Source organism: Larimichthys crocea, chromosome VII, assembly GCF_000972845.2.
Source record: "Larimichthys crocea isolate SSNF chromosome VII, L_crocea_2.0, whole genome shotgun sequence".
Lineage (NCBI taxonomy): Eukaryota > Metazoa > Chordata > Actinopteri > Sciaenidae > Larimichthys > Larimichthys crocea.
This window is the reverse complement of record NC_040017.1, coordinates 20,060,091-20,073,077: the sequence shown is the minus strand read 5'-3', so window position 1 is coordinate 20,073,077 and position 12,987 is coordinate 20,060,091. Positions and strand designations below refer to the sequence as shown.

At 41.6% G+C, this 12,987-nt stretch overlaps 2 protein-coding genes across 4 annotated transcripts; one reads left to right on the top strand and one right to left on the bottom strand.

Annotated features, from left to right (window-relative positions):
• The first annotated feature begins 4,234 nt into the window (after window positions 1–4,234).
• Window positions 4,235–9,274, top strand: zgc:112083. Of its 2 annotated transcripts, none has more exons than XM_019277843.2 (10): window positions 4,235–4,359; window positions 5,203–5,401; window positions 6,074–6,300; window positions 6,385–6,496; window positions 6,583–6,735; window positions 6,825–6,899; window positions 7,134–7,254; window positions 7,894–8,032; window positions 8,122–8,246; window positions 8,353–9,274. In XM_019277843.2, the coding sequence occupies exons 2-10, from the start codon at window positions 5,251–5,253 to the stop codon at window positions 8,786–8,788; spliced, it is 1,539 nt and encodes a 512-aa protein (XP_019133388.1). In that variant the 5' UTR covers window positions 4,235–4,359; window positions 5,203–5,250; the 3' UTR covers window positions 8,789–9,274. The 2 variants fall into 2 exon arrangements, with proteins under 2 accessions (XP_019133388.1, XP_019133393.1); XM_019277848.2 differs by having other exon boundaries at window positions 4,246–4,359; window positions 5,207–5,401.
• LOC109141042 (uncharacterized) lies at window positions 9,129–12,000 on the bottom strand. 2 transcript variants are annotated; one of them, XM_027280925.1, is made up of 5 exons: window positions 11,527–12,000; window positions 11,314–11,406; window positions 11,127–11,195; window positions 10,748–10,871; window positions 9,129–10,648 (listed from the first exon to the last, which is right to left on the bottom strand). In XM_027280925.1, the coding sequence occupies exons 1-5, from the start codon at window positions 11,611–11,613 to the stop codon at window positions 9,888–9,890; spliced, it is 1,134 nt and encodes a 377-aa protein (XP_027136726.1). In that variant the 5' UTR covers window positions 11,614–12,000; the 3' UTR covers window positions 9,129–9,887. The 2 variants fall into 2 exon arrangements, with proteins under 2 accessions (XP_027136726.1, XP_019125522.2); XM_019269977.2 differs by having other exon boundaries at window positions 9,129–10,657; window positions 11,527–11,997.
• Window positions 12,001–12,987: the final 987 nt, after the last annotated feature.

The window sequence follows — 12,987 nt, the reverse complement described above, 5'->3', positions numbered from 1 at the left end:
TTGTGTAAATATTATTGTACTACTGTATAGTTTATAGTCTATAGTTCAGACCAGTGGTCCCCTTATCAGATAAATCTGAGGGGCCATGAGATGATCACTGAAAGAAGAAAAATTTGTACAAAATTAGTAGTTTTTGGACTCTAATCGTTGCTTTATTTGTGAAATATTGGATTATTTTATCTCTTTTAGCCTCAAACAGTTTTCAAATTAAACCAACTGAGAAGTTTTAGAGGGGAACAAAGAGACACAATGAAACACGCGAGGAGTCAAAAGGTTGGAATGTGATGAAGTTTTAACAAAAGTCTACAGAGAGATTTTTGTGATGGAGGGGCGTTGGCCCTGAGCTGCAGAAAGATAAATCCCCTCACGGAGTTCAGACACTGGTCATGGTGACTGATGACTCTGCTTAGGCCCGATTCAGAGGCTGCTGGTGGATGAAGTAAAATGAATCTGTGACAACTGGACGGAGAAGGGGAGGTGGAGGGGTGTGCATAACCACAGCATGAATGTATTATGAATCATATTTAAAGAGACAGCAGCACGATGACAATGCAGATTTGTCGCTGTGTTATTGGATAGATGTGACCAGCATGAGAACAGCTGATAACATGATTAACAGCCCAGATTACACCAAGGGAATGAGTGTGAGCATGCGTGAGAGGAGTGGGTGACAGAATGGAAAGAGGAACTGACTGCAGGCCAAGCACACGACAGAACAGTCTTCCCGACTGAACTTTTGCTAGAGCTTCATTAACATAACTATATTCCACACAAAGCCACAAACTGAGTAAATGCAGTTCAGAATGAGATCTCCAGGCTGGACTGGAACTCCATGTCCAAATGGAAGATGCCATACCGGTCATAGCACTCCTACCTAATAAAGTTTTGACTTTGACTCTGACTGTTTCCCTTTGCCCCTCCATATTATTAATATGTCTCTCTGAGCTCTTGCTTACTGTGGTGGAAGAAAATAAAGAGACTGTGAAAAAGAAGAAATTGTCTTTGGTAGGTTTAGAAGAAATCGGTGAGGAGCGCATCCTCATCTGCATTTTTATATGTGGACAAGACAAAGAAACCAAAGACTGGGTTCTGGGGTACTTTCCAAAGGTTAATCATGAGTTTGAAATTAGACATATAAAAGAAATATGAAGAAATCATGTACAGTTCACTAAACTGTAGACAGGAAATCACAGATGACACAGTGCTGAGCTGGCAGCTGGAATAGGAGACACAATGCTGTCAATTTAACTGGCAACACAGAACAATCCAGGGCAATTTATGGATCTCATAAGAAATCTGTGCATCTGTATTTAACACAAGCAGAAGCTGAAGCTGGATCTTCCTGACATCGAACAGCCTGATACTTGAGCTCCTCAAGATGTGGGCATCATGAGAAACCCTTCATAATAAGAGCAGGCAGCAGCACAATCAGTACTGATATTGCAACACCAGTAGTTAGTCTTGATGTGGACCGTGTGTACTTTTGCTTGTTTGCAAAACAATAATACTTTAACAGATGCCTTTTATTTAGAAGGATGAACTTCAGGTGAAGATGTGTCTCTGTAAAAAAAAAAGGAGTACTTTCCAAAGTTTAATCATGAGTTTAAAATTAGACATATAAAAGAAAGACAGTTCATGTACAGTTAACAGTTCATGTGTAGGAGATTGTTGTACTCAATGCAGAATCGTGCGCTACATGAAAGACATGACATAGATGACATTTCCCCTACACTTACATCCTTATCAAAGCCTCCCAGACCCATGTTCAGGTGTGGTGTGGTATAGTGTACCTCCAAACCTGATGTGATAGTTGAGATGTTCAAACCTGAACTTCAAACTGTAAAAGCTGACCTGAAAATAAATAGTTGTCTCCCTGGACTCCTGCTGCTCCATCTGAGTCTGAATAGTGACCAGGTCTGACAGGGTGGGCTCCTTACCATCACCGTCAGTGCTTTCTACCACTCATTTTGCTATACTTTGTGTGTCTACCTCTGACAAATATGACTATGCTTTACAGCATGTCTTATCTCTGAGCTGTGTCATGTTACAAGGGCCAGCTAGGAGTTAGAATAGTAAAATTAAGTCTGGTCTAACTGTTCATTCAAATGTTCTTCTATAGGGAGTTCTTTAACTTGCAAAGCTAGGATAAGGTCCTAACAACTGAACTTCAGTTGAACTCATAATCAAGTAGGAAGCTCCAGGGTCACGCCAGGTGCAGGGCAAGAATAAATGTTACTTTCTTTCCGTCGTTGTCAGACTCTGAACCACTTTGTGTGTGAGGATCTCTGACCTTTCAGCCGAAATACTTATAACATGATATCCTCAGAGTGGTATTTTTGTATGCTCGTATTGTCTTCTTAAGTCAGAACATAAAAACCACAAACTACTCCACTGCCCTACAGAGGGAGGAAGACGTGCCTTGATGAAACTGACTCCTCTGATGATGAGAAGCAAGATTAAAGGCAGTCATTTACATTTAGTTATTTAGAAGACGCTTTTATCTAAAGGGACTGGGAACAATCAAGGTATAGTGCAATAAGAAGCAAAAAATATGACTCAAAACAATGAATCAATTAGTTGGTCGGTCAATAAAAATGTCAGAAAATAGTGTTGATCATTGTTTCCCAAAGACCCATAAGGTGTCCTCAAATCAGAATCAATTATAAAACATACTGCTGACCAATAAAGTCAACAACAGACACAGCCTGTAGCTTTTTTTTTTATATAATATATTATTTATGGCCTGCTAGGATTGTCAGACACTGTATGGCTGGAAGATTTGGCTTTTTTTTGGTTGACATAATGAAGCATTTGAACCTCTAAGGACATAACTGCTGGTGTTATATATCTGTAGATGTGAGCAAGAGTGATACATGTTTTAAATGTTAACAGACTTTGCTTACTCATAATAAGTCGTGTGAACATGAGGTTCAGATTTGTATCAACTCCATACAATTTATTTATTCTATCTATTCTTATCTGACTCCAGCTGTGAAAGAAAGGAAGAACTGGTTTTTAGATTTGTAGATTTCACGCCAGCTTAGATTTGGTTACATTGTCATTTAAAAAAAGATAATCCACCATAAAAAGAGAAAAGTTTTTAACCTGGATTTAAAAGTGCTAAGAATTGCAACTGTTTTGCGTCTTGTAGTTCAGTACTATAGTACTAGCACAATATTTACTGCTGGTGATTTGTGCATGCATGCAAGTCTGCATACAGTATGCAGTGCAGTTCACTATTTGATGCATGATAAAGGCCACCATAAAAATGTGCTAAAGGCCGTTTTTATTTAACTTTTACTGCCCAAAACACGTAAAAAACAAAGAGATAATTAATTTCATTATTATATCTGAAATATATATACTCAATGATGATGGTTTAATAATTTTATATTGGTGTTTACCTATTTTTTGGGGCCCCTGTTAGTCATGGGCCCTTGAAATTGTCCTAACTTTTCCCCCCTATACGGCACACCTGGTAGTAGGAGAGGTGGGGTGTTGTGGAGGTAGCAGAGCAGAGCAGGTGATCATGAGCAGATGAAGTAAACTGAATAACACACTCAATATATTAGGAAAACATCCAAGTGGTCGGTGTGAATGTGGGGAGAGACAGTGTTGCTTGTCATGGATATGAAAGAAAGAGGGAAGAGATGATGAAGGCAGGAACTGAGGTGTCTGCGCATAGATGCATAGTCACATACAAATGCTGATGCTGTTGTAGACATATGGTTTATTTGAAGATATTTGTTTAGTCATGGGATGTTACCTTGACCATTCCTAGGTCAGAGGTTATTAGGACAGGAGAGCCAGAGGGCCGCCGACCTGGCACCACTGCTAGATGTTTAGTTAGATGCTTTAGATGGATTGATAAGGAATCAGGTATGGTTTGGGGGCTTAAACTACCTATATAAGGGTTTGTCCTGCATAGGTCGAGAGAGTCTCTCATCATTCGGCCAGGAGCTCTCCAAGTAACGATTTACTTGTTACAATACTGAACTTGTTGTAATAAACTTGTTATACGACTAAGACAGTGTCATATCTTCAACTGCATCACCACTGAACATACTACAGAACAGTGGAGAATAGTTTCAAGAGTATAATATAATGTGGGAAATCTAGAGAAGGGAGGAAAATCATAATGAGATATCTTGTTTAAACTGGGTTAATAAAATAAAAAAATTAAAAAAAGGGAGTAGTAAAGCAGTAAAGTCCAGAAGAGGGCAGTGTGTGCAACAATAAGGAGAAGAACCTTCCGCTTCGAGGCTCTCACTGGCCGGAAATAAACAAACCCAGACAAGCTCAGTGGAGGGAAGAGACACAGAGCTGCTGCTGCTGCTGCCGCCAGTGACGTTAATACTCGTAAGAAGCATTTACAAAACTTCACCTGTCACGACATTACTTTACACATTTCCCAGTGAAGGTGTTAAAGACGTGTCTTTGTTAAAAATGATGATTGACGTTAACGTGCGGTGTTACGGTTCAACGAGCGACCCTGTTAACTGTCGACCTTCTTCTGCCGTCAACGGCAGAAGAAGGTCGACAGTGAACGGGGTCAGGAGACAGTTAACATGTCCAGGAGACCTCAAATATGAATCAGCTTTGTCTTTTTATTACTGTAAGGCTAATAAAAAATAAACTAAGAGCCATTCATAAGGATGTATCTTTGTTTTTTCCCCCAACAACCGTCGTAACTACGACAACTACAAAAACGGTCACCAGTTAACAGGGTCGCTCGTTTAACCGAAACACCTTTAACGTTAAAGTCCGGTGTTTCGGTTCAACGAGCGACCCTGGTAACTGTCGACCCAACTGCAGAAGAAAGTCGACATTTAACAGGGGCAGAATGCAAACTAGACCTCAAATGTGAATCAGCTTTGTCTTTTTATTACTGTAAGGCTAATAAAAAAATAAACTAAGAGCAATTCACAAGGATGTATCTTTGTTTTTTTTTTCAACAACCGTCGTAACTGCGACAACTACACCCGGTCACCAGTTAACAGGGTCGCTCGTTGAACCGAAACACCGTCAGAGTGCAAACCTGTGAAAGGACTTTGTTGGCCTAAAATACTAACTCATATGAACACACTGTACTGTAGATAGAAGCTGACAAGTTGCTGGTTTCAGTAGCTTGTAAACTGATGTAAATATTTGTAGTTAATGTCGATTTACCAGATAAATTAACCTGTGTTTACGTTTTTCCAGCCAGGGTTGTGTGTGTGTGTGTGTGTGCAGCAGCAGCCACAGTCCACCATGATGACAACCAAGAGGCTGGACAAGTTTGAGGTGGTGTGCGAGTGGGCTGCGTGCAATTTTAAGGGTCACACCATGGTGGAGCTGAGCGATCACATGTCACTGCACCTGAAGGACTACCTGGGTGACAACGACGCCTTAGAGGAGCTCGGTGAGTGAGACAAACAAGGGGTCAGGATATGTCATGTGTGTAGGGATGATGTGCATCGCAAACAGACACAGACATCTGTGGCCAATCCTGAGATCTCATCTGCGAACTATAGTTGCAAGAAGGTTCCTGGTTCGAACCCCGGCTGTGGAGTTTGCATGTTTTCCCCGTGTCTGTACTCCGGCTTCCTCCCACAGTCCAAAAAAACATGACTTTAACAGGTTAATTGGTGACTCTAAATTGTCCTTAGGTGTGCATGTGAGTGTGAATGGTTGTTTGTCTCTTGTCCAGGGTGTACCCCACCTCTCGCCCCAATGTCAGCTGTCTAGCCTCCTGCCCCCCTGCGACCCTAGTGAGGATAAGCGGTTACAGATAATGTATAAACACTATGTTGCAGGAGACCTCTGACTAAACAATAAACAGAAAAACCTTTAGGCACTTGTTGAGTCTCTTTTTTATCTAATCGAACTATCAGAATATGTAATATTATAATTACATTTGAATAACAAAGGTTATGCAACAAGCACTTGAAACATGGTGTGATCAAATGTGTCGCGTTATGAATGAAGCGAGATCGTTGTAACTCTGGATTAGACGTTGTTGGACAGCTCGTTTGTGTCTGACTCTGTCAAACCTTTCTAAAAATGTAATCACTCCTTCGCTCTCTTCGTTTAGATGAGTACGCCTGTCTCTGGAACGGATGTGAATTTCTATCCATGGGTAGCCCTGCGGAGCTCGAGGTCCATGCTTACTTCCACAACTACCACGGCAAGCTCAAGTTCGTCGGGTCACAGCTGCTCAAGTCCCGTCCCGATCTGCCCAGCTGTAACCAAGGCTTGCACAGCAACAACCTGGTTCCTGAAGGATCGGACAGCTATGTTTGCCAGTGGGAGCACTGTGATGTGGGTATTATTATTATTATTATCGATCACCCAATCGATTTATAGCAGCATTGTTATATTATCTGCATTTCTGTCTTTATACAGAGTACGTTTAATAATCCTGAGTGGTTTTACCGACATGTGGACAATCATGTTGAAAGTGCTGAGCCAGAGTCTCTCTCACAAGAACAGCAGGTTCTCTTCTGCCACTGGACAGGTAACGACTGAGTAAAGACATGGTGTGTCCAGCTTCACCTGCTCTGGCGTGGTCGGCGTTATCTATATTTCATGTTTCTGTCACAGGCTGCGATGCTTTCTTCAAGATCAGGTATCGTCTGAGGGAGCACATGCGGAGCCACACTCAGGAGAGACTTGTAGCTTGTCCTACGTGTGGCAGCATGTTCTCCAGCAACACAAAGCTGTTCGACCACTTACACAGGCAGGCGGAGCCAGTAGGTGAGATAATCACTTCAGTTCACATAATTTCTGTGTGTGTACTATGTACTGTGTGAATACTAACTTCATTACATATTACATTCGAACAGAGTCGCTGGTTTGTGAACATTGTGGCAAAGCTTTTTCCAGCGAGAGACTTCTGAGGGATCATGTCCGACAGCACGGTAATACTGCACATGTTTACATTTTCAGGATGTTAAAGTAGATTTAAGGATTTATTAATGATTTGAGGAGGTGTTTACTCACTGATAAATCATGAAAAGAAGGTTTCACAGTAAGGCTGTGATGCAGTGCGGTCCATCCAAATCGTTTCATGGATTGATGAGACAAAATAACATGTAGTAATAATTTAATCAGCAGTTTAAAAAAAATGTAATTCCTTCTGTTTTTGCTCGTAGTAAATCAGGTGAAGTGTCCCTTCTGTGACATGACCTGCACCACTTTGGCAGCTCTGAAGATTCACATCAGGTTCCGCCACTGCGACGAGCGGCCGTTCCCGTGTGACTTCTGTGACAAGAGGTAGACCTTCGAAACAGCTGACTAGACGTCCCGTTAACGACTAAATAAGAAATCAAGAATTCATTAATTCAGACTTTCACAACAGTGGCAGGTCGTTAAACAATGATTTGTGATTTGATTGCAATAAACAGATAGACAGATGCTGAAGTCACTACACCATGTCAGCTATAGTGAAGAAGCAACTTTTCTATTGTTTATTTAACCAACAGAGTTCTGATCGATCAGGGCTATGCTAACTTAGTTCAAGTAAAGTTGGAGTCACACTTTTTCAGCATTGCTGGGCACATTTGCTTTGCCTCCTTTCCTCCAAGAAGACTCCTCTTTTGTCCAGTGTCTGTATATAAACATGAAGTAGTGTCACAAAAAGACAAAAAGTTTAAAGCTCTTTGAGCTCTCCACATGCTCATGCTGACGATTCTGGATCAGAGCAGAATCTGGTGTGAGTTCAGGTGTTTCTTCCTCAAGAAACTCGGCTCTGCACCCAGGTCTCACCTCTACAGCTCGGTCAGCAGAATCTCGGTCGCTCTGTCTGGACTCAGTTATTGCCTCTTGAGGCACAAGCGGTGACATAACGTCATAGCTGTTACCTCGTCAAGTTCTGTCGATAATCATACTGTCTTCTTCTTGTTTTTTTTGTAGATTTAAGAACCAGCGCGATCTACAAAAGCACACAGAGGTTCACAACGAGGGCACCGTGTATCACTGTACAGTGGAGGGTTGTGATTATTCTTGTCACACGTTCCAAACTATGAGCCACCACTTCAAGAGAGTGCACGAGGTCGGTTGGTCAGCACCGATGTAAAGCATCTTCAGATCATCGTTTCTACCAGCTGTGAATTATAACGATGCTGTGTTGTTTACCAACAGGTCGGGGGGATGTCCAAGTATAAATGTCATATCTGTGATAAAGTCTTCTCCTGGTGTTACACTCTCACACTTCATCTCCGCAAGAAGCACGAGCTGAAATGGCCGTCTGGACATTCCCGATTTAGGTTTGTCCACTCAGCCCTTGGCGGTGCTTCAAATGTAATTTAAGACAATAAATATGGCAATTAAAGACCAAAATAAATATTTAACCTGTGGTTACTTTCTCCACAGATACAGGAAAGATGTAGACGGCTTCCTAAAGGTGAACATGGTGCGGTTTGAGACTGTGGAAGTGACGAAGGAGATCATGAAGAACATGGCCACGAAGCCGCAGAGCCTTCGGAAGAGTCAGAGAACCAGCAGCCGGAACAAGAGGGCGGCGGCGGCCACGCCAGAGAGTGGTCGAAGCTCCCCTGCAGGATCCTCATCGCCCTCCTCCAGCTCCTCCTCCTCGTACTCCTCGGAGCTCTCTGGAGGTGAAGACGTTTCTTCTCAGCCCAGCCCCAGAGGCAGTGACTCTCCGGTCTACTGCGTCATGAGCACCATCCCTCACATCGAGGAGGAGCCTGGAGGATTTTCCCAGGAGGACTGTGATGGGAGTGGGACATCTGGGGCAGTTCAGGCCCTGACGGAGGTGGCGAGGGGCCTGGGCATGGACGTAGTGTGATTCCTCCACGTCGTACCGCACCATGCATCCATTGCAGCCTCTCTTGTAGCTGTTATGCAATTCAATTGGTTTGCCTGTTGTTTGCCGTCATCACTGGAACTGTTTTTTTTCCCAGCCGAAGCTCTCTGATGATCCCCAATGTTTTCAGAGCGGAGGGTCATCTCTGCACTCGAAGAGCGTACGTTCATTACAGCAGCTCTGATGCTTCAGCTTAGCTTTGTGTCGCGTCTCGTTAATGATCGCCTGTTAAACAGAGGTTCATGTTCCTGACAAAAAGTGAAGTTCAAAGCACTACAAAGCCATTTCTGTGTAACGTCGTTTTGTTTTTTTTACACGTTCCATTTTCTGTGATGTTTCAATGATGTTCAACGAAGAATTTTAGATGACATTATTTTTTATTGTAGCCGTGGAATCATCATCGACATCCTGAAATGTTGCTTAATTTTATTGTTACAGATTTTAAATACATTTTTGATACAAAAGAAACATTTTCTGGTTTGTTTTTTTTTAAAGTTACATTTGTTGACAGTTTGTCTGCGGCGGTTAAAAGTAACAAGTAAAAGCAGGAAGCATGTTACCTTTAGTTACTACTTTGCAAATTCACATAATTATTATTGCAGGTTAAGATGAGACTTTATTGATCGTGGCATTATGTGTAGTACAAAATAAGCCTCACATTTACCTGCTGCGACATTAAAGTACGTGTTGATGATTAAATAATTATAATTCAGTAACATAATATGCTTTATTCGATTAGCACCACCATCGTTTGTTGATTACCTGTCTACCCACCAGTATTTTATGTTTAGTAGCATGATAACGTGTTAAACATTAGCTGCAATGCACACGATGAGCAAGCACATGCATATTAATATATTTAATCAAACAACCAGTTTAACAGGGTTAATCATTACAGCGTATTTTACGACTGCACAGTTGCCAAAATCCACCTGCTGTCAAAACGCCAAACCCAACAGAGAATCTTAAATCAAGCTGTTCTAGTGCGAAGAGTATGTTTTGTTAATAATACTTGAAACCTTGTGAATTCATGCACAGACCAGAATGACCCGTAAACTCTACAGACACACTAAAATGAGATTCAGGGTCCAAGGTAGGATGTTGCCAGAAAGCCAGGACGAGGGAGCTGATGTCTGTGGAGATTTTCATGATGTGGGTATAGAAACTCCCTCCCTCTGAGGTAAACCGTCTCCTGCTGCCTCAAAGAGGGAAGAGGGAAATACAGAGGCGGTGCAAAGAAACCATGAAAAGCCTCTTTTTGCGTCTGTGCTACAAGAGGTATCTTCATCTCCTTGCAGGAATTCACCGAAGAGTCTTTCAGGGCAGAGTGCAGCTCCACCCTCTTGTGAGCGTCCCACACCGGCTTCCATGAAGCAGTTTGGTATGGATGCATCTGAGCTCCTGGATAAGAGACGAGTCCCACAGGAGTTCTGGTAACATTACAACAACTGCTGTCAGGATACAAGACCGACAAATCACTTGAGTTTATGTGTTGCGCTGAAGAATCACTCTGGTTATCTACAATTTCCTGCTTCGCCCTCTTTGCTTTGATGAAGCTGTCACAGTCATGCTGCCTTTTCCTGTGAAGTGAGCTGCTGTGTCTGCGGTCAGGTTCAGGAGTCACTGCTTGGTCCCAAGATTTGTATATAAGACGTAAATCCTTTGCTGTGTCTGTACGGTGGCTCCTGTGTGTCTCCTCCTCCTCAGCAGGCTTCTCTTTCCAGTGCAGGTTCGTTGCAGTCTGTTCCAGTTTCTCCCAGTCGAGCTTCTCCGTCTTGGTCGTACGGCCGTGGCAAGATGCTGGTGAAGATGTGTGACTGTCAGAGAGATAACTTCTGTTTCCTGGAGCGTCTAAAAAAAATAAATGAGAAGCAGAGGAGCTTTAATAACGTGTCATACTGTTGCTTAAGGTATTTCTCACACTGCCGGCCTTAGACTCACTCAGATTTGTGTGAATGCAGGAGGACTGGTCTGCTTCCTTGTGCTGCGCTGAGTCAGGTGGACTGGTGGCGGGATACTCAGGCGTTAGATCTCGATGGAGACTGTTGGGCTTTTGCTGCATTTTCTGTTAAATTATGCATCAAATAAAAACACAAATTAGTCTCAGACTACAACTTTAGAAGTATAAAATAAAGTATAGAGAATTTTATCTCATATAGACATGTCACATTCCGCTTTTTTTTTGGACAGATATTAAATAAATTCAGTATAAATAACTTTCATTTTACACAAAATGTCATAAATTCTAAAAAAAAAAGCCAATCTACTTTCCAACTATACTTGTTTATGTGACTTAAATGTTGATGTGTTCGATGATTACCTTGAGTTGTTCATGGTAATAAATCTTCCATGCGATGCAGACGTGCAGTGCGCCCCATTTTCCTCGTTTCTGGAATTGTTTTGCAAGTGACAAAACTGTCAGCGGTGACATTTTATTCAATCAGACTAATTCAGGGAAGGACAAAGGCGGTATTGACGCAGATTTGAATGATGCATCTTGAACTCACTGTCGACGTGAAGGAGTTCTGTGTCGCTCTGTGAAAGGCAGTGACGGGAGCAAAGGAGGGCCTCGTTGTTCCTCTGGGAAGGTGCATGTTGAACTGTAGCAAGAGGTGAAAGGTTAACGGCTTTAAATTATTCTTGGTGGATAAGTGGTAATTAGGGAAAAACTCTAAAAATGGGGCATAGTTCTGAATAAAATCATCTTTACAATACATTACCTTACAGTCCTGAGTTGGAGCCGGTAGGATGGTCGAGGAGGGGTGCAGGATGGGAGAGTAAGCATGCTTGTGAGTGTGCTGATGCATGTGAAGATGTCGATGAACCGGGTTGTGCGCATATGAAATTCACTGCTGAAATACAAACGAACAAGTGTGTGTTCAGTTCCTGGTGTCTTCTAGAGCAGGGCTTTGCAAAGTCTGACACCGCATGGGGTCAGTAAGTTCTGTCTTCCTTGTTTTTATGTCCTTTATTTGTTTACATTTGGTTAAACTGGCACCATTAAAAGAATGCTGAGTTTACTATTAGGGATTATAGTTTGCAATGTACCCATGGATGTATAAAGAACTATCACTGGACTACTTGATGATTCTTGGACGAGTTACAAGGAGCATCTGTCTTTTTCTGACTCATGGACGTTTATTTGTGATGGACACAGAAGACAACGACAAGTGCATGTCACACTGAATCTAAAAATATGCGCATCATATATTTGTGTTCAGAGTTATGACTCAGAGATAAAGTGCAAAGTTACAGTTCGGTACCAACCTGTACGATGTGTTTTTTGGAGGTTGAGTATCTTGAGTCAGTGGGTTTGCTCCTGGCCTATATGAGGCTGGTTGAAGGCCCACTGGAGTCCACACAGACCGGTCTGTGTTGAGGAAGCAGCCAAACACGAGCAGACTGTTCTTGATGTCTTCTCAATCACCCTTATAGTGCAGACACAAAGAGCTTGAGTCGGTGAAAATTCACAGAATTCTAAATAAAGTAAATAATAACAGTACATACATATTTTTAACAACACAAAGTGCACAGAATAAAGTTATTTTCAGTCAATTTGCCTTGCAAATCACAAGCAAATGACAGCATCTATTGCACTACAGATGGTAATCCAATTGAGGCATTCAGTGTGTCAATCCAATTTAAATATTTTGGATCCATCCGTTCCAAGGACACATGGTTAGTAATGCTGTTAGTGAATAAGGAGTACTGTTATATACTGTTATATATGTGTGCTCAACATAAACTAGATTTACTGTATTGTGTATTGAATAACTTAATGTTTGAAGACTTTAAACTTTTACTAGTTTTATCGCCAGAATATTTTAAAACCTGAATGTGAGACAGTTTTATGTCATTATATAATATAAAAAGTAACCATTAATAGGTTTACGAACATTTTATTTCATTGTTTGTTTCATTTTTAAAGCAAAGACTCTGAATATTTTCTGGTTTTAGCTCCTCAGATGTGATGCTGCTTTTCTTTGTTGCGTATCACTTTGGGTCATGTCGGACTCTGAGAAATTGTTACAGGCAATTTGAAAGTCTTCTCTGACATTATATTCAATGAATCGAGAAATAACCTGCAGATTCAGCTCATCAATATTATTATTAACCCTTTCTTTAGACGATGGATAAAATGACAGCAGTGCAAAATGACTTTACTATTAAATACCTTGACA

What these genes read in the sequence shown, in the direction of transcription:
- zgc:112083 (XM_019277843.2), top strand. Translation starts at nt 5,251, where the DNA reads ATGATGACAACCAAGAGGCTGGACAAGTTTGAGGTGGTGTGCGAGTGG. An exon ending in GGATCATGTCCGACAGCACG is followed by an intron (nt 6,900 to 7,133) that starts GTAATACTGCAC and finishes TTTTGCTCGTAG; the next exon opens with TAAATCAGGTGAAGTGTCCC. An exon ending in ACTTCAAGAGAGTGCACGAG is followed by an intron (nt 8,033 to 8,121) that starts GTCGGTTGGTCA and finishes GTTTACCAACAG; the next exon opens with GTCGGGGGGATGTCCAAGTA.
- LOC109141042 (XM_019269977.2), bottom strand. Translation starts at nt 11,613, where the DNA reads ATGCATCAGCACACTCACAAGCATGCTTACTCTCCCATCCTGCACCCC. An exon ending in ATTACCATGAACAACTCAAG is followed by an intron (nt 10,872 to 11,126) that starts GTAATCATCGAA and finishes ATAATTTAACAG; the next exon opens with AAAATGCAGCAAAAGCCCAA. An exon ending in CTGCATTCACACAAATCTGA is followed by an intron (nt 10,658 to 10,747) that starts GTGAGTCTAAGG and finishes TATTTTTTTTAG; the next exon opens with ACGCTCCAGGAAACAGAAGT.